Raw genomic sequence first — 21,829 nt, 5'->3', positions numbered from 1 at the left:
GGAAATGTTGGTTTGTTTTTTCTGCCGAAATTGTTTCGTGGAAATACGGAACTTTAGTAAAGTGTTTGTAGAAAATGTGTTGTCCATTCATGCAATAGTAGTGTTTCTTGGAAAGTCAAAATTGCGGTTTTCTTGACCATTAAGTATTTTGGGTAATCCCTTAAAGGGATTGACGACATGCTGCGTCCTCCACCCATCAAAAACAGACACATTTTTACTTACTACGAATCTTTACTACGACTTTCTAACTTTTACCACTTCAAAACTGTACTTTTCTAAAATTATTGTGTTTTAAGCTACAAAAAGAAAACTTTCAAATTGATCTAAAAACTTTAAAATTAACTGAAGTAAAATTTATTAAAAGAAATTGCTTTAAAAGTAAAATTATTGAAAGTTTTCAATTATATATTGTTTTTCTTGACGAATAATCATGAAAATATTTAGTTTTTGGATAAATTAACTAAGTTTATATTTGAAATGAAACAGTCTTATGAATTTCAGAGAAGTAAATGTAAAACTTAAACTTTTGCTCAAAAACTAAATATTTTTTTGAATGTAATAAACATATAAATATTTGAAAATGAAAGGGTTTTATGACTCGAAGCAAAAGCTGGTTTGATTCCCTTGAGTTTCTTCTTGAAAGTAGGAAGGAAAAAGGGTCACAAATGTAAATACGAACTGTAAATATACACTTTATACATCTGCGCAAAGTTACCGATTTCAAACGTATTTATCGTTGATTCCTGTACAAACACAAATACACAAGAGCATTTGCATAATAATTATTATTATTTCTACAGCAAATATTTAGTTACGTAATTTCACTAAACAGAAATTACTGACCGTAATTACATTCAAATAGGAAATAATTACATTATTGATTTTGATTATCTCATATAAAATTATTATACAAATTGCAGATAGTTTCAATTTCTAATTGTATTTTATTGAAAATTCTAAAAAAAAAATGCATTTTTCACATATTTTTAAAGAATTATGCATTGTACAAATTTATGAATGAATGTAATTAACGTACGTGAAAATAATTAGTTTTGATATGAATTGTAATTTCGTAATTATAAACTTATTTATTGAATAAATTGAGAATTCGATAGGAAAATTCAATTATTTTCATTGTTGCATTAATTATCGACGCTATAGAAATTAATACAATGGAATTGAAATAAATTTGAATAATGTGATGTGAAATTTATGGATTTTTTTTTTAATAATATTTCCTAAAGTAATGAACGAAATACAATAATAATATAAAAAAACAACACTTCTGACTGCAATAATGGAGAATAGTTTGAATTGTATTGTTGATTACGAACAATGGGAATGTAATAAAGAATGCTATGAAATTGAAATATCGAGGCAGATGACCAATAATAACAACAACAACGACAACAAAAAAACAAATGTATGTATTTTGTAGAGAGGGAATTTTGCGCACATTTTTGTATCATGGAATTGGTTTTGTGGTTTTTGTGTGCGTTTCCATTTGAAACCAATATTTGCGAATCGAAGGGTTGACATAAAATCATTTTGAAAGTGCAATTGGGGTGTAAAATGTTCCCTTTGCTTCTGCAGTAATTAGGGTTAGTCGTGAAGAAGGGGAGGTAAAAACCGGGAGAGCGCAAGAACGTTTGGTGTGTTTTTACGTTTCGAAAAATTTGCTGAAGATAAGCAAAGATTTATCGTGTCTCCTCTGTGTATGTTTTTGATTGTGAGCGCGATGTGCGAAGTGGATGTGTACGTGGTGCGAGGATTCCTTAGCAAACGGAAAAGTTGTTAGCATAAAAGTTGTTTGAGTTGAGTTTAGTGAAATTTATGTTGTTGTTGTTGTTGTTGGCAGGGAATGCGACGGAGAGCGTTCTGCAAAAATTCAGGAAGACGTTTTCGCTGCGCTTCCAGAAGAAAGGGAGCAAGGAGAGCAGCTGCGCCTCGGATATAGGTGAGACGTTGTCGGAGATCCTGGGGGAGCCTTCGGAGGAGGAGGTTTCGCCGCAGCACCAGGTCCTTCAGAGCAACGAGCCCAAAGAGGGCGAGCAAACCGAGCAGAAACACAGGTATTTCTTGATCAATCAAGCAAAAAGTTATATAATTAATTGATTCATTGATTTAGGTTCGGTCCGTTGATTTGGCGTTCGAGCAAGGAGAGGAAGAAGCTGAACAAAGCTGCGAGAAGCATGAAGTGCAATTCCGGCGACAGCGGCATCCAGATAGAGGTAAACCATCCGCAATTCTCTCTTCGAACCTTAAATCCTTCTATTTTTATGCTCGTCCCCACATCAGATTACTTCTCCGAATTCTCTTTTGGTTTACTGTTTTCTTTTCTTTCTTTGGTTTTGTTCTCAAATAACAACCACCGCGATCTACTAAATATTTGTGTCTCAAGAAGCACGGATGCAATGATCTAAATAATAACAATTTGTATAAAGTCCATCAAATTTTTGACTAATGCTCTGATAAATTTTTGATAGGCTGCAGCTAGAATAGCTTGGTAAGATTTTTTTGTCCTATATAATACATATATAAACTTATATAACAAACGCATAATTCATCCCCCCATTCATTATCGCTCTCTCTCTCTCTGTCTATCTTGTAATTAACAGTTTGATTCCGTTTTTTAATCGATGTGTAAACTAAGTTGATGCTTCTTTCCTTTTGGTTTTGTTGTGACCCTTTTGTTTTTTTTTTCTTCTTCGGAGAGAACATCCCGACACACACATCCTACATGACCTCCCATCTCATTTCGTCAATTTGACAGCTGTCACCTTATAATAATTTGACAGCTGACAGCTGTCAAATTCGATTGCTTCGGCAGTCTCTATTTACCGGAGATACTAGTAACTTTGCATCTTCGCGGGGGCCAACGGAAAAAATCTTGGAATTTCGTAATCGTTGCACAAAGCAAAAAAAATAATTACATAATACGAGAAACGCTCGTTTCCTTCACTTTCCACTTGTCGATGAAATCGTGGTTTCTTTCGAATAATTGATAATAATGATACAATTGTTCTCCAACTTTATTATTAATTTACACAATAATGTATTACGCAATGTAATTTTATTCAAAGAATGGTTGGTTTTTCAAATAATTGATCATAATTACAATCTTTATTGTCAATTTGCATAAGCAAAACTCAATTATTTCCCTACAGAAACGTTTTCTTTTTTTTAATATTTTCAAAAAATTGATAATATATTGATAATAACGAAAATTGGTAACTTATAGAAACCAATGCTATTTACTGCATTTTACTCATAGTTTAACTAAATAATTGAAAAATGTTAACTTCTTTATATAATTAACAAATTTTAATTAAATTAATATTGATTTTTATAGAAATGTGAATTCAATTAATTATTTAATATATTTTTTTTACTGATTCATAATTTTGTTGTTGATTTTCACGTCAACTAAACTCGTGTGTCTATATAGACTCTGATGTTGTTAATCTGTTAAAACTTAAATTGTATAGCAAATCTAGTGTCTCGTCGCATCGTAAACAAAATGTATACATCCATGGAAGTACACCGATGCGCATTTGTTTCTTTCAGCTCATAAACAATGGAATTAATGTAATCGGCCTACTTCTGTGTTGCGTTGCGCTTCGAAACGAAACCAACCGAAAGTAACAAGAAAAAAAATAGAGAAATGAAATGGATGAACAGAAATACAGCAACAAAAAAAAAACATTGTACAAGCGTTTATCGTAAATCAAACAGTAATTAATAATACCGAAGCGCCAGTAAATATTTGTTCGCGTCGGCGATACCGATCCTTGGGCCCTCCCGCATTTGCATTGTTGCTGTGCTCCAGTTCCAAGTAGTGTGTACATAGTATATGTGTGTGTGTAATCCAGTTTCGTCTGGGTCGAAATCGAAACCGGAATAGATTTTAATTTCGTGGTGTGTCTGACCACCAGTGCAACATTCATTGCAGAGTGAAATTCGCGAATTGACGATCCGTTAGTTAATCAATGATTTAACTATCATCCGAGTGACGTAATAATAATAATAATATTTGTACTGCAAAAAGGTTAAATATTTTACTAATTAATGGATTATTTGTTAGCAATTACACGTCCTGTCAACATCAATTACGACAGATTGCTTGATTTAATTTTCTTGTTTCGTTTCAAATATTACAATTTCTTCAATTTTTTTGAGGAGAAAGTTAACTATTTTTTTGGATGTTTTCTGCGCGACAATGTTTTTCATTTTGTTTACAGCTGGCACATTCATATCTAAACGAATCAGGATATAAAAATAATTCAATAATCATATTGTTGTGTAATTTGTGTGTTAAATAATTGTTTAAGCTGAACCCGTTTCAGGTGAGTCTACAATGCGTATGCGTGTGATTGTTTGCTATTTAGCTACTAGACATTTCAGTATTTTACCAAAAAGCTTTCAGTTGTTTCCAAATTAGTTTACTAAGTTTATATAGTGTTGTTCCGTGTATAATACGCACTCTAGTGCTGAAATTTAAAGTACTATATAAGAAAAAAACCTTATTTTTAAGTGGATCAAATGCGTTATGTAAGTGCGTTAATTATATAATCTGATTAACTGGGGTATGCAACTATATATACAAAGTCAATGATAAATTATGATGAATGATCAAATTTGATTGTTGCAATTGTAAAATGTTACAGGATGTGTTAGGAAAGTGTTATAATAAGCCTTTCTCGCAATGTTTTTTTTTAAATATATATTTTTGAGGTGCGTCGGGTGTAATAAATAAGCGAGTCTCATTAAATCTGAAAGTTTGATATCGAAATGTGTCAGTCAGTCAACCGAATTGCATATGTTTATATACGGACAATTGTATGGAGAGAGAGAGAGAGAAATAATAAAATAATAGAAATCAATTGTCCTACTCGACGAGACGAAAGCAAACGAAAATAAATAGAAGAGAAAGTTCCAAAGTATTTTTTTTTGTCTAACATTTACAATAGAATCAATGCAAGTTGAGTGTTCATTTGAAATTATCGATCATGTTTTTTAATTGGGAATTTAAATGTTGGGGATTTTTACAAATATCAACCCTTGAAATTTGTCAAAAACAAATTGTTACTACTTTTTTAAATTTAAATTATTTAGAAGTAAATATTCAATTTATTATGTTTATATAATTATCAAATTAGGAAATTTTAATTAGATTAAAATTATTGAGAAAAAGACACGTGTATATGTGGTTGCATACGTTGGAAACTGTATTCATCTGTAACTTCGTATAACTTTGTAAAGAAACTAAAGATCTTATGTAATATTTATACTTGGAGTTGTATGAAAGATCCGAATGCAGTTTATATATTAAACAGTGGAATTCCTGGGTGGATATGATGGCAATAAATATTTACAGCTTTTGATATTCTCGCTGCAGCCGCCTCCGGCTTCCGAATATCGAAACTTTATTATTTCCAGCACTTATTTCGCATCTATTGCCGTTCCACCCCCCATTACAGGGATATCTCTATTTAATGTTGTTGCGACGCGTGCACACTGTTGCAGCATATATGCAATATTCGAAACAAAAAATAGAATAAAGTTTCAACGCCACCTGCATTTGTTAATATAAAATGTGTACAAGTAGTTGCAAAGTTTAACAAATTTTAATATTAACACAACAGTTTTATAACGCTGCAATATCTTTTTTTTGTTATTGAATAATTGTGTTTGAAAGCGTTTCATCAATTGAAAATCTATACTACAGTAAAAACTCCCTTAACGAAGATTACATTAACACATAAAGAAGAAATTCATTTATTTTTAGTGATTGGTAATTCGTTTTCTACTCAGGAGGGAGATTTTAAGAGAATTGCCGATAGTTTCTTGTTTTTCTTTCTGGTGCTTTGTCGGAATCGATGCATGCATGTGGGAATCTGGGGAATAATTAGGAAACTTGGCACGATCAACCATTAACCCGAATTGAAAACCGATTTAATGCATCCCAATCACAATACACTTCCGATGTAAACGGTCGCAGCTGAACCAGCAGTTTCGCAAATTCCATTACCGAAACACTGAAAAAAAAAATATTGATACTGAATCTGATTCAATTCGATGCTAACTAAATGTGAAAACAATTGATTGATAGTGATGATTCTATAATTCTTTTAATTCGAATCTATATGTTGAAGTGTAATTTAGATTTAGATAAATAATATGTATAATAGTTAACAGTTTTTGTTTTGATATTAGTAAATGGAAGCAGTAGTTAAAAACCTTGCGTATCAAATTGTAAACATGTTATCAGGTTCTGAGCGATTAAATGCTATATTCCGTATCCGGTTTCGTTTTGTCGCGGATTATGCAATAGAATGGAAATATTGTTAAAACAATACGAAGAGCGCGGATGTGGCTCTTTTTGGAATCTGCGCGATATTTGCATATTTTGAGGTCTTCCTGCATTCGCTCATTGTTGTTGTTATTGTTTCGTATTTGCAGTTTAAATTAAGTGAGCTGCGATTTTTTCATTTGGACGTTGATAATATTTCACTCTGTAATGAATCGATTAATTAAGATATTTCCATGATAAGCTTTCTGTTTCAATAGATTTTGTTTCATTTTGTAGTGTTTTTTTTTTAAATCTTTGTTTCCCTTTTGTGCGTTATTAGTTATAGTAATTGAGAAGCCGATCGAGGTTGAGATTTGCGCAAACTTTTGTTGTGTTTTACGAAGTTGGCGTAAAAGTTTCGGCTTCGTTTGGTTTCGCGTGGAAGTAGTGGAGACTTTGTGGTCATTCTTGTGTTTCGTTTGCGGTCGATGTTTTGTGGTGAAGATGAAATGTGAAGAGGAGGGTTTTTAATGGTCGTTTCGTTCGTCTGTTGCAGATGGCGTCGGGGGTGGTCGGCGGGGGCGGAAGTGTCGGGGGCGGCGTCGGTGGAGGCGGCGGCGGCGACAGTTCCGAGTCGCACGACACGGACCCAACGGGCGAGGAGTTGGATAGCCCGCCGACTGTCCGGAGAAGGGGTGGCCCACCCCGCGGCACTCGACCACATTCGGACCTCCTCAATCAGATCCTCATTGATCGGTTCAAGGTAAGATACATATTTTCATTTATATTATCACTATAAACGAGACACGTGTTGCTCAACATTTGTTTGGTAACACAGGTATTACCATGACAACGCCTGCATTCTCAACTACTTGTGACTAAGTGTCAAAGCTCCCGTTCTTATTTCTAACATCAATCATGAAATGCTGCATATCCGCACTACGTCTGACATGTTATATAAATACCTATCAGTCGCACCAACAATTTATTCCAAGAATTTTCGCGCAGTTTCGCTGTCATGAATAATAGTTGGTACACCTGACAAATGTGTACAAATTACATCAAATATATAACAAATTTAGTAATACTTTTATTCTTACTTCATACATTTATTTCATAACCTATCAATTTAAGTTATGAACAAGAATAATTTAATAAAAATATGATAAAATTTGACTTCACATACTGCGGTTTCGATTAGTGCGGATTTTGTATAATTATTCTAACAGATTTTGTTATAATTTTTAATTAATTCTAATAAATTTTTATCTAGAAATATTCTCGAAACGTAAATATGAGAAACTTAAATAAAATCAAATTAAATTTAACAGTGATTTTCGTAAATTTAAAAAGTGGACAAATTATGACTTGTTTAATTCTCTATAGATTTAGCTTCAATTTGAGTTAGAAATATGAATTTATTTCTTGTTTATTCCCAAACATACTGATTTTGATATTTATACATAATAACTATTAATTGAATAGTAAATCGAAATGTTTCCATAATTATTATAATACATTTGTTGTTATTTTATTTAGATTTAGTTTCAATTTGAATTATAAATTCTAATTTATCCAGTATTATGCTAAAATATGAATAATCTACAAAATTAATGACCAAATATAATAATTTGTAATTTAACAATAATTTTCTTTAATTCTAAAATAATTATTACAATGTATTTGTTTAATTATTAATTGATTTAGCTTCAATTTGTGTATTAATATATATTTATTTGGTAATCGTTAAATATGCTACAATTTACGTGTATCTAAATTACATAATATGTGAAATAATTGGAATAACTATGATAAACTTAATGAAAGAGAATAATGTTTCTTTTGTGGAAATGTGTTGTTTTTTTTTTGATTATTTCCTTATATGCAATTTAAAAAATTAAAATCATGATACTTTGTGAAAACGGAAATAATAATAATAATATACATTAATTTACAGCAGTTTCACTTATTAATTGTATTTATTTAACATTTGATTCAGTAAAAAATGTAACTTAAAACAACTAGACACAATTTAGATTTAAGTCTAATTTCGTAACATTATAGAAGAATTTACAAAAAAAAAACATTGTAATTCTGTAGAATTCGGGAAACAAACAAAGAATGATAAAAAAAAAATGCAAATTATTCACGTTGTGTATTCAGAAAATTCTAAAAATAGAGGAAAGTAATTGTACTTTGTATTTTCTCAACAATATATGCAACTTTGCGAATTTATAAATACTCACATTTTCTCTCTATTTACTAATTAGATTTTGTAGATTCAACGTTTTATACAAAAAAAATAAACTATTACTCATAAAATAACTTGAAATCGAATATATATATATAGATTTGTTGTATAGAAATAAATAAAAAAAAAAATTGTGAAATGTAATACATTGCATCCGCACTTTTCGCCATTTCACCTTCACCGCACTTGTAGGATTTCCAAGTTGCATTCGACGTATGTTTCGTGTATGTATACGCTCTTTATATAATCCGTCTCGCTCCTTCTGCTTCCCTCCACGTCCTTCCACCGCTCGCTATCCTTTTGCTGAACCTGCGTGGGAGCTTTCCCCTCTGGCACTTATCGTTGCCTTTTGTATTGATTTAGCTTATCACACGGTTGCGAGACGCGAGACCACGAGGAAGAATCGCGTTCCTCGTGCAGCAGCAACAACCGAATGTTTTTTCTTGTTGTTGTTGTTGTTGTTTTAATTTTGTAAGAAGACGAAAAATGCGCATTCCTGACTGAAAATAACGGTGATGGAAAGACAGTGCGTGCGGTTTTAGTTTAGATGCGATCTTCTAACGAACGAAACCCCATCTTTCCTCAATGTAAATATTTAATTTCGCGCGAGTTATGCAATTCCTTCGGTCTGGATAACATTCGAATTCGTTTACGTTAAAACGAAAGAGGGGCAAAATATATATTTGTGTGTGCCTGTGAAACGAAAATAATACTGCGGTTTTTTTTTTCACTTCTTCGTTTTATAATGCGTGGAAGGTGCTGTTGTTCTGTTGTTTTTGGTGCAAGTTTAAGTATTCTCTCGGTTCTTATCAGTTGAACACTTACAGGTGAGATTACGTAAGTTTACGTTAAGGCGATTTGGATTTATTGTTGTTTGTTGATGATGAAGTCGGTTTAGCTTTAATTAACCTTTTATGCGCGCGTATTTTCAAAGGTTACACATTCCTCGGTTACAAATTCAATTATTTGATTCTAACATTCACATAATTCTTTAAAGTTTTACAATCGAATTGTAGAAATGTACAAGAATAGAACTTAATGTGCGTTAATTACAATTATTAAAAGCAATTCTTTTTTGAACTTTATGTAATTTCAATTTCATAGTTGTTGTTTCATTATAGTTTTTTAATCTTCTACAATTAGTCTTTAAAAGCAAATATTTGTTTATACTACATTATTTATAAGGAAATTCCTGTTTTATTTAGAAATTAACTATAAATTCCATTAATTAACTTGTTGAAAGTTCAAAATTTTGTTAAAAACTAAATGCGTTTTTTGTTATTAAGGAAATTTTCTTATTTATAGATGTTGAAAAGTATGGGCGATATCATAAATTAATATAATGAATGCTACAATTACTAGAGTTGGAATTGCCACAATTAATTTACTCACAAGTTGGAACACTTTTTTTTTTCTAGTGAGATATAATAAAAGTGTTTAGTGAAATTTGAATGTTTCTAATTAGTCCATGACTTCAATGAGTTTCTTTTTTTATAACATATTTTTATTAAGTAGTTAAATCCAAATTAGAAACTTTCAATTTATTACATTATTAAGATAATTTAATGTAATTTTCATTTGCAAATATAAATTCTTGATTTTGACAATTAGTGAAATTTTGAACTTTTGAAAATTTCCATTACATTTTACAGAATTTCCTTAATAACTACAAATATTTAAAAGACGATTGTATAAGTAAATTAAGACTGAAATTTTAGACTATCCAATGAGATTAATTATATGTTTACAGAGCTTTAGGTTTATGAGTAATTTGATCTTAAAAATGATAGATTTTTTTGTACAATTTATTAAATTTTAACACAAATTACTATCGATCTTATACAGTACTATAAATGCAATTGCTTTTAAAGGCTTTAAAGAAGAAAATATACAGAAAAATGAGCAGCATTTTAAATATAATACTCTATTCTCGTACTCTCCAAATGCTGCGATGTCGATTCGTTGAATAATTTTTATGGTTTCCGAGCGTCGCATATGCGGGTTGAATGGATTATTAACTCTTCATTAACTCACTTACAGTATACACACAGTATAGTGTACACACTCATGTACGCGTGACCTCAGAAAAGGCATTGAAAGCCAGTGAAATCGTCAGTTTTAGGAAAACGTTCACCCAAAAAAAATAATATCTAAACAATAATTACGTAATTTTTCTCCGATTTTACTTAAAAAATGACTTTGCAATTGAGATTTCTTTAACCACACATGATTTTTTTAAAGCAATAAATAATAATATACGTTTGCGAGAGTGAAATAAGGCCACGGTTTTTATATTTTTTGGAAAACGTCGAGCAACAATTAAATTATCGATTTGTGAAGTAATAATCTTTTAACGTGACATTATTTTGAAATTTAGTTTTGTTGTTTTCTTTAAGTTTTTTTGTAGAATTTAGTTTTTCGTTCAGTAATTTTTGTTACAGTTTTCTTCAAATATTTTAAGTAGAATTTTGTTGTCCATCGTAAATCTTATTTAAAATTTACTTCTTTCTTTCAATTTTAAGTTGAATTTAGATAAAATCTTAGTAGAATTTTAGATGTTAATTTATAATATCTGTTTAATGTATTTTCATCGTCTTCACTTGTTCAAAACTTTTGTACAATTATTGTTTTACCATTAATTTGTATACAATTCTTTTGTGTGTTTGAGAAATAGGTTAAAAATGTGAAGATACTTCTAATCGCCATCAAACAAATGCGAATGTTTTTTTTTCTAATCAGAAAAGAAACTTTCATATTGTAATTGGTTTCTGCACACGCATTCAATTCTTTTCTTATCGAAATGCAAACAAATCGTCGTACATGAATGAGAGGTGAAAGTGCACTTTGTATATTATCATCATCTTCGTACGAGTAATTAGATTTAGATTGAAGTAAGAAAAATCGTTAACAATAGAAGAAACGTTACAGATTTTCAGGTCATCTCGGACTTTCGAAACGCAGCGAAAATCATCGAACGATCACGATGAATGAATGAATCATAGGTATAAATTGATCTCAATCTGTGTGTTAATTACCTTTAATTGATTGAATTCGAACGGGAGAATCCACAATTTGCCATTCAGAAACGCAGCTTCGGTTCTCGAAATATTTCTCGGAAGTCTCCAAATAATACTTTGAATGCTTCTAAAGAAAAGTAAAAAAAAGATGTATATATATATAATTTTTTGTCGCCGAGACGCGTGAGGTGAATACACAAAAGTCCTATTGTCCTCGAGGCACACCCGCACCTAAATGACAATAATTGCATTGCATCGAAGACACGGGAGGAGAGGACGTGCGCGCACAAAAGTTTCCACTGTGGAAAACACACACAAAAACTAACATCAAAAAGATGATTTAATGCTTCTTTTACCTGTGGTTTCCACGAAATTAATTAGGAAACATCATTGAAAAGTTGGCATTTTCGCTGCGAAAAGATAAATGTAAAACTCGTCCGGGGAGAGTTCACGAAGTTCGTGGAAAGTCGTGAACACAAGTTTCGAAGTAATCGTATTAAACGCAAATTGATTCAATGGGAAGAGAAGAAAAGAGGGAAAAAGAAACGCAGATTATTAAGAATTGTTTTAACGTGAACATAAGATTGATTAAGGGTAATAAAAGGAAATGAAATTTAAGACGGAAAAGATATTGATTAATGCTGAAACTGAAAGGAAATCAATGTAATGAAGAAATAATAAGTCTGTTATTATATAAATTGAATTAATTACTTTTATATAAATTATTTAAAAAAAACTTGAATTGTTAATTTCCAATAATCGTGTCTATATTTTAATACATTTCTTTTATGATTTAGTGCACAAATTAAAGCTGAAATTCTAAGGAATCTAATGAGTATACATTATTTCTTATAGGATCTCGTGTATTTTCATTATTTTTCATACTTAAACATGTTTACATATATTAATAACTATTAATAGTAGATTGAAGGTTGAGCATGCAAATTGAAAGGAAAATAGTATATTTATTCTTGTAGGATCTCGAGGATTTTTGTAGAAAGGATTGCCAAAAATTGAACATAGAAATATTAGTTTAAAAAACAAGCAATGTTTTTTTTTTTTTGAAAAAACTTTGATTAGTTGATTTTTTATTAAATATGCAAGCTGAAGCTGAAGTTACATAGAAAATAATTATTGTATGTTAAAATTAGCAGGTATTTTGAAAATGTATAAAACGAAACGTTAGGAATGGAAAATAACTTCTATACATTATACGAATTTAATCCAATATGCAAATTATAGCTGAAAATTTGTATAATTAATAATGATTACATATACACAAATTAGTTTTTACAAAATTTAGTATTAATATATATATAAATTAAATTTGATGAATTGTACCAACAATGCCTTCAAATTATTCGATTTTCTTAAAAAACAGTATTTAGTATAATATGGAAATGAAAGTTGATCTATTAACTAATTGAGTATCAAAAATTATATTGAGTTACGAATATCTTAAAGATTAAGATTTTGAGTTAATATTAAGCTTGCAAATTAGAGCTGAAACTAAATTCATTTTTTAAGATATTTTCATTGATTAGTCTATAGAATGTTTAGTATTTGATGATAATAATTTGAAACTATAGGGAATCTAGTAAAATAGTATTTAGCCAATAAGTAATAATTTTCGCAGACTGTTTGAATAATTTATGATACAATTTTTTCGTATTTTCAATTAATGTCTAATGAATTTGTTATAATTTATGACAAATCTTTCATTAAGTTTCAGTGATCATTTCTAAAAACAACAAATATTTGAATATTGAAATTGTGTCCATTTTTCTCATTGTTTCACTTGAAATTGATGTGCTTTGATCTCAAGTTAATGTCGAAGAATCCGCAGTAATTAAACTGAAGTCTAATGAATTTGTTATAATTTATAACAAATCTTTCATTAATTTTCAGTGATCATTTCTAAAAACAACAAATATTTCAATATTCAAATTGTGTCGATTTTTCTCATTGTTTCACTTGAAATTGATGTGCTTTGATCTCAAGTTAATGTTGAAGAATCCGCAGTAATTAAACTGAAGTCTAATGAATTTGTTATAATTTATGACAAATCTTTCATTAATTTTCAGTGATCATTTCTAAAAACAACAAATTGTGTCGATTTTTCTCATTGTTTTACTTGAAATTGATGTGCTTTGATCTCAAGTTAACGTTGAAGAATCCGCAGTGATTAAACTGAAGTCTAATGAATTTGTTATAATTTTTGACAAATCTTTCATTAATTTTCAGTGATCATTTCTAAAAATTACAATCATTTCAAGAATATTCAAATTGTGTTAATTTTGTCTTATTGTTTCACTTGAATTAATGTGCTTTGATCTCAAGTTAACGTTGAAGAATCCGCAACGATTAAACTGATTAAACGTTTCGAATGCATTTGACACACTTTTCACTTTGACACGCGCCGAAGCCGAATGTCACGTACTTAATTAAGTGTCAATTATGGATGGATCCGTACGCCAACTGACAGCGACAACACCTGGTCTTCTTGCTGTTGTTGTTGTTGTCGACGTGATCCATGGATGCAAGGCTAAATTTGGGTTCCGAGTAAATCCCGACAAAGGCACCAACTGTCTGCATTTTTTCTCCATCTCATCTCTTTTCCTTCCCTTTAACATCTCATCTCAATGGCGCGCACATGCTCGCTCCCAAAAAACTTGTTACCCATCTGCCGAAAATTATCTTATCCCGTGATTTAGTGCCGCTACCTGCTCTTTTTTTCTACATTCTCCGTTCTCTCTACATACTCAGTTTTTCTCTTCAGCATCCTCCTACAAATGTACCATAAATTGTAGCGCTGGCTGCATGTGTGCGCTTTATTCCAGATTTTTTTTTTGTTCCTTGATAACTGGTAGTAGTGATTCAAAGCATTGCTAGCAGGAAGTTGCGTTCCGGATGTCTAGTCTCCCTTTCTTTCTATCTCTCTTTCGCGTTTTTGCTTTCTCGAAGGGGAACGGCGCGCGAGCCCCGAAGGCAGGTGGTAGCGCGAAATCGAAGGGTCTTTTCCTCTTTCTCCCTTCCGCTCACCTCAAAACCAAACAATTCTCCCTCTCTCTCACTCTCTCTTTCTCCACCGCCAGTTGTTATTTTTTGAAAAGGGATGGCCACATCCTCTTTATTCACCGGCAGCTGTTTCGTTGCCACGGTTACAAGGGTGTGCAGAAGAGGGGGAGATTATAAGCGCAAGCTAGTCGGTCTAGGAGGCGTCGCACGTTCCAAACGCTTCTTATCGCGCGCGCTTCCGCCAATTGTCAGATGTAGGTAGGAGAAGCCAAGGCTCTTAAAAAATTAATAATACTAAACTGAAAACAGGAAGAATATTTACTTATGTGAGTGAGTTTGTTGTGTAACGTGCCTTGTTTATTTCTTATTTTTTTTGTTATATAATTTAACTATGTGCATCGGAGGTGCTCTCTTGGATTATCTGGTGAGATTCTCTACAAGTTATCAAATTACAAGCAAAAAAAAATAGTGCTAAAGTTGAGTGGAATGAGAAGGCGTTAAGTAAGCGATGATGTCCTTTCTTTTTCTCTTCTCCGGTGGCCACAGATTCTAATCTGAGGACCACCTAACTTGTCGTTGTTTAATGCCTCGAAAAACACACACAATGAGCACTGTTTTAACTTTTTTTTTGTTTGCCTTTTTTTCGTGGAAAAACGGCGTGAATCCTGCAGTAATCAGGACTTCCCGACGCGAATGATTCACGCACTTGAAATGCTCGCTTATCTCATCCACATCCACACACAATACTTATCGCAGTAAATAAATTGTACAGTTTTATAATACTAATTGTAAAACAATATTTAAATGTTTGCTATTATATTTTTCATCAATTGTTATTTATACTTTTTTTTTACATTTTCTTGTAATCAAACATGATTTTCAGTAGTAACTGTAGTTATTTAATCTATTTGTCAAATAATCTAAACAATTCAAGTTTTACACTTATTATCAGTATATATTATGATTAAATTATAAATTCATTTTTTATTGAATGAATCTAACAGATGAAAACAAAAGTAATCATAAAACTTCTTGATTTATATAGAAAATAAACAAACGTTTCTTTGAATCGTTTAAAATTTAACATTGGAAGTATTTCTTACTTCTTTGATTAAAATTTTCTATGTAAAATGTTGTTCTTTTGTAGACGTTTTTCAAAAACCAACAAAATATTTTTATTGAATGAATCTAACAAATGAAAACAAAAGTAATCATCAAACATCTTGATTTATATAGAAAATAAACAAACGTTTCTTTGAATCATTTAACATTTAACTAAATCTTATACGATAAATTACAATGAGTTGAAGTAATCTGTAATAGTAGTAATTTTTGCATTTCTGCGTTTTTCTCAAACATTGTTTTATTAAGACGATTTAAGAATTTAACTTAGAAGTATTTCTTACTTCTTTGATTCTTTTGTAGAAGTTTTTCAAAAACCAATAAAATATTTACTTCAATTAATAGAACATAAATAGTTACAAACAAATAATTCAACAATTAACAACTTCTTAAGTTTTTTAAGAAGTTTCAATAAAATATGAACGTTTTTAACGCATTTATAAAAGTAAACTGCAAAAAGTTGATTTTGATTAATTTTTTATTGAAAAACCAAGTAATTTCAATAAGCAATTATTATCGATTGAACAAAGTGAAGATATTTTGAAAAATTCTAATTTTTTATTTCCGATTAAATTCCATTAAGAATCGAAGAAATAAGTGATAAATTTTGAATATAATTTTGTCGATTAATGAAACTGAAGAAAGACAATTGTACATTTAGCAATTCTAAAGACATTTTTCTTTTTAAGTCCAATAAGATTTTTACACAATTAATATTTTTCATTAATTAATAATAATTGTAACTTTATAATTAAATTGAAAGTCAAAACGTCTTTTCTTATACGTAATTTTAATAATGCTGGGGTAATATTTAAGCTCTAAAAACCAATTTTGGTATACGTGTAAAACTTGTTGAATCTTTCTCCCCTTTCATCTTATGTTGTTTTTTTCTCCATCGAACAAATGGATGATACTAATTTCCGGGAACCATGAATAATGTAGAACGTAAACAACAAGAGTTGAGAAAAAAAAAAGGGTCAAGAAACTCGTCTCGTCTTCAACAACAAACTACAACTCGGTTCTTTCTTCGTTTTCTTGCAGGCTGAGTTGCGCTCAAGGGCTCACAAACATCAGCACGTGAGGAGAACGCACTCGGATTTGGGTGGACAGCGGATCTACCAGTGGGATTCGAGGGCGTCCTACAGGCGCCTGATGTCTTTGCCCGTGGCCCCGCTGAGGGCGCGCCCTCAGAGTCCCCGCAAGAAACCACCTGATGGCAACGGGCCGCCCGGAGTGCAGCTGCGCAGCCACCCGCTATATAGGAGAGGACAGCTGCGGAGGTCGCTCAGTCAGCCCTTAGACATCGACAAGCTATCGCCCATCCTCAGACCCAAAGCACCAGGTAAGAAACACATACATCATCATCTATCTACCTTCTTCTCTTTCTACCGTACGCCCCCACACGCACGTTTCTATGGGAACGTGTGCCTTCTTCATCCATCTCCTCAACCATTATGCTAATAAGAACACTATCTTTAGTCGCACTCTCCCTTTTCTTTTATGACCGAGACCGATCTTATCCACATTCTTTAATTTTTTTTTTTGGAACGAATTTATCTCGAGCGTTCCCTAATCTTACATCATTTCCATCTGAGCAGACACAATCTTTCCAACCCAAAGAATATGACTTCCTTTAACATTTGTAAACACTTTTCTTCACTTTTGATCCATTCCAAGAATCATATCATCAAATAGAATGCTTTGGTATAAAAAAAACCAATTCCAATTAGAACTTCAGCAATCTTATAAAATGCTTCATCAACAATTGCATTTTCATTTATTTGTATTGATTACATCTATTTAATGTCTAAATTAAGAAATTGCAAATAATTATGGTAGTTAAAAACGTATTGGATTTAATGAGATTCTTCAGATTAGTTGAAGAATATGTAAGTTTTGGATTATAAATCTTGAGAATTAATTGATATTTATAAGGTTTTATTGCAAGTATTAACATTGGTGATGATTAGTTGAAAGATGTAAATCTTTGTTTGCTCGTTCAATCTATTAATTCAAGTATTCTATTTTGGGAAGTAAATCTATCAATTTTTGTATAATTTCAATGTTTATACAAGGATAAGTCTACTCATTAGATCATTTTCTCACATTATTACACATTAACGTTTGTACCATAAACAAGACCTGTTAGTATTTATTACCAAAACAGATAAAATGTAAATAAATACTGAAAGTGATTTGTATTGAGGAGAGAGTATTTGTTTTTGGTCTGCGAAATGAAGAAGAAAGTATAGGTTTTAATGAGGCGTCTAGGATTAGTATAAGATGTGTTTACTGCAGCTCTTCGAAAAAATTAACGTGCACGAAAATAGAATGATAGTTTCAATATCACTTTTACTACGTGCTTTCGAGCAATTTAACGTGAATCATGGCGTAATGTATGCGTTTTTTGATGACTCGAGTCAAGTTAATAAAGATTATCTTCATTCATGGTTTCATCTGTGTTCTTTTTGATTCTAAAATTGTATTGGTTTTTGAAGGATTTTGTAGGTTTTTGAATTATTTTCTTGTATTAATAATTGTAAGTTGATGATTAATGTTTTTTTCTCTCTTGTGTTGTAGGTTTGAAAATGACCGGAGTAGCAGTAAGCGAGGACGAGCAGGACGGTCGCGTCGGCACCTCCGACGAAGAGATGATGTCCGACTCTGAGTCGTCCGTCGCCTCTTTGACCGAACGCAAGAAGTCGCTGGAGCTGCCCATGGATGAGGACATGGTGATCCTCGCTGAGGCCGTCTTCGACCACGTCGCCATCGACGCTGAAGAGTTGGCGTTCCGCGCCGGCGACGTGATCGAGGTGCTCGAGACGGTGAACAGAGACTGGTGGTGGGGTTCGGCTGCAGGTCGCACCGGATGGTTCCCCGCCGATTCGGTGCGATTGCGCGTGAGCCAGGAGGACACCGTCGAGGATTGCCTCGCGGCGATGGCATCCGGCAAATCCGCGCAAAGCCAGATCCGACGAAGGACTAGTATTTCTTTATTATCCAATGACCAAGTGAGGACTAGTGTTGTGCGCGAGCTGGTGCACACGGAGCGCGATTTCGTGAAAGTGCTTCAGGACGTCGCCGAAGGATACATGGCGGAGTGCAGGAAACGCAAGGACATGTTCTCCAAGGAGCAGATCGACACGATCTTCATCAATCTGGAGGAGATCCTGCGCTTCCAGATGGCCTTCCTCAAGGACCTCGAATCGTGCATCAATTGGGAGGCGCCGCACAAAAGCTGCATCGGCAGCTGCTTCATCAAGCACAAGGCCGGATTCACTATGTACTCGGATTACTGCAACAGTCATCCGATGGCCACCGCCACTCTTCAAGAGCTCTACCAGTTCAACAATTACAGCAAGTTCTTCGAGGCTTGTCGCCTGATGCGCGGACTCATCGAGATTCCGCTCGACGGATACCTTTTGACGCCCGTCCAGAGGATCTGCAAGTATCCACTGCAACTTGCCGAGTTGCTCAAGTACACCAAATCCGAGCACGACGATTACGAGGACATCACCGAAGCCTTGGACGCGATGCGTGGCGTCGCCGTACTCATCAACGAGCGCAAGAGACGCATGGAAAGTCTAGAGAAGATCGAGGCTTGGCAGCAAAGAGTCGAAGGATGGGAGGTAAATAACTATCAACAAAATACTCATGAAAACTTCTTGAAAAAATCTTATTGAATCAATGACTAAAAGACTATTTTATCTCTTTTTTTATACAGGGTGATGATTTGATTGAAGAAAGTACACAGCTGATCCATCAAGGAGAGGTGGTTCGTGTGACGACGGGTATTTGGACTTCCAACATAATTCTCTTCCTCTTCGACCATCAACTCGTCTACTGCAAGAAGGTAATAACAACACCAGCATCATCATAATCATCCTATTTCTAACATATCTCGTTTGTTTTCTTCTTCAGGACATCCTGAAACGCAGCACCTACGTCTACAAGGGTCGCATCTGTTTGGACACTAGCGAATTAATCAATGTACCGGACGGAAAAGGTAAATTTCCTTTGACTAAATCTAATGAAGCTAACAGAAAAATCTAAGTATAGAGAACAAAGAAAAAAGAACCGAGCGGAATTGATTAACAATTCATTATAAAATAATCTATTAGTTAACTTTTCATTAAGATCTATTTGGGAATGAAAAAAAATTAATGAATTTTCTTTTATGATTGTACAGATCCTCATCTAGGCGTGACAGTGAGACACGCGATAAAGCTGTACAGCTGCGTCCGAGATAAATGGCTTCTGGTGTGCTGCAGATCGGCAAACGATAAGCAGCGATGGCTTCAGGCCTTCGCCGATGAACGAAAATTGGTGGCTCAGGATAAGAACGATGGATTGGATTTTGCGGCGTCCTCCAGACACCTGGCGAAAATTGCGGCGAGGTGTCAAAGGCGACCACCAAGAAAAGTCAGAAGTACGTACAGTTACAAATTGAATAATCTGCAATACAATTCGAAAAGAGATAGCTAACAAATTGTTGTTTTTTTCTTCAGGTGATAAAAACTATAAGAGGGATGCTTCGTATATGGGTTCGACGCTGCAGCTGAACAGCTCGAATTCGAACAGTCTGGGCAGAAGAGTGGGCACCTGGTTCACATTCGGAGGCAACAAGAAGACGCGCCACAGGGACGTTTCCTGAGACAAGACGACGTTGCTGTAGTGCATTGTGCCAGTGTGATACTAAGCTTAGAAGTAAATTATTTATATAAATCCAGTGCCAAAAACAAAAAAAATAATAATGGAAAAAGACAAGATTATTAAAGCAACAACAAAATGGAGAAGAACTAAAGGATTGAATGGGATAACGAAGAGTTTGAAGCCTCTGTTTCTCCCACGATGCACGTGCAGCGACCCGAATAATCTTTATATATTGTACATAAACATTCATCGTAGATTGTTGAATATCTCTCTTCTCTATATATATATAGCAAAATTTGGCGCTGCGCAAGAATCCTCGGAAGTTTTGGGATCTTCTCCGTAGGCCTAAACAAGCTGCCGCGAACCTAGGACACTCGCATATATATATATTATCATTCAGTATTCAGAATCTCACTTGAACAGATAAGGTGGACTGAAGATTGTTTTTTTTTGTTTCTTTCATCTGTATAAAAAGAAAAGTTTCACCTTTCCTCGCGGAGAGAAAAGCGCACAAAGCGTCTACAAAATGCAATACAAGAAGATGATATAAGTAATACAATAATGTGATAAGAAGCAAACTTTCGTATCCTTTCGACCAAGGTTTCTTTATTAAACACCTTTCCTTCTCTTTAATCTTTAAAATCTTAAATCTCTCCTAAAGAAAAAAATTATTGGCGCGACGATGCCGGCATGAAGCCGAAGACGAAGAGTGTGCCCTTTTTCAACAGGGTAGTAGACGCACGGCACACTCTTCAAAACAAAAGTGAAGAATAAAAAAAATTGAACAACAAGAACAAAGGCAGAAACAAGAACGAATACAAATATATATATATAAATATAATAAATATACATATTTATTTCCACTTTCCAAACTTGAGTTGGAAACTGTTAAATCTTATTTTCTCTATCCCCGAGACGACGCACTCTATGCAAAAAAAACGCGCATAGATTAATAAAGTGCGGTTAAGTTCGTAGGGAATATCACTAGTCAGTATTTATTATTATTATAATTACGTAATTTCTTAATTTTATTGTATGTCTATTGTTTTGTCATCAACGAGCGCGATGTAAACAAAATCGGAGCCCTCTTTCGGACCAAATCGAAAACAACCAAAAAAAAAATTGAAAACAAAGCTTCTTGATGTTGTCACATCATTACCATTCGCTTTTAAGTTCGAATTTCTTTAACGTTTCGGTAGTAGCAATAACTGCACAAAATTTACGTATATATAAAAATTAACTATATATTATACATATGAATGATAATTAAAGTAACTAATTGATGATTACTTTTTTTTTTGGAAAATTTAAAAAAAAAATTATTTATACTTATTATTAATATTATTAGCTCGACTGTTATACTTATAGTAGAAAAGTTACTATTATTTTTTTATTTTAATATTATTGAATTTTTACGTTGGATCGTATTTTTGTAATTTTCCTACACTGTCTGTATAAAAAAAAAATAATTTATAT

At 32.7% G+C, this 21,829-nt stretch overlaps 1 protein-coding gene across 1 annotated transcript; it reads left to right on the top strand.

The window, feature by feature from the left end:
- The first annotated feature begins 1,738 nt into the window (after nt 1-1,738).
- On the top strand, nt 1,739-21,596 carry LOC108564648 (rho guanine nucleotide exchange factor 4-like). Its single transcript, XM_017923730.1, has 10 exons — nt 1,739-1,790; nt 1,859-2,072; nt 2,129-2,231; nt 6,849-7,055; nt 16,742-17,042; nt 18,281-19,329; nt 19,425-19,553; nt 19,622-19,706; nt 19,890-20,129; nt 20,209-21,596. Exons 1-10 carry the CDS (start codon nt 1,739-1,741, stop codon nt 20,352-20,354), a joined length of 2,526 nt encoding a protein of 841 aa, XP_017779219.1. The 3' UTR covers nt 20,355-21,596.
- The last annotated feature ends 233 nt before the right edge of the window (nt 21,597-21,829 follow it).

Source organism: Nicrophorus vespilloides, unplaced genomic scaffold (assembly GCF_001412225.1).
Source record: "Nicrophorus vespilloides isolate i.1.1-1 unplaced genomic scaffold, Nicve_v1.0, whole genome shotgun sequence".
NCBI lineage: Eukaryota > Metazoa > Arthropoda > Insecta > Coleoptera > Silphidae > Nicrophorus > Nicrophorus vespilloides.
This window is presented reverse-complemented; position numbering and strand designations above follow the sequence as displayed.

What these genes read in the sequence shown, in the direction of transcription:
- LOC108564648 (XM_017923730.1), top strand. Translation starts at nt 1,739, where the DNA reads ATGTGCGAAGTGGATGTGTACGTGGTGCGAGGATTCCTTAGCAAACGG. An exon ending in ACAGCGGCATCCAGATAGAG is followed by an intron (nt 2,232 to 6,848) that starts GTAAACCATCCG and finishes CGTCTGTTGCAG; the next exon opens with ATGGCGTCGGGGGTGGTCGG. An exon ending in TCCTCATTGATCGGTTCAAG is followed by an intron (nt 7,056 to 16,741) that starts GTAAGATACATA and finishes GTTTTCTTGCAG; the next exon opens with GCTGAGTTGCGCTCAAGGGC.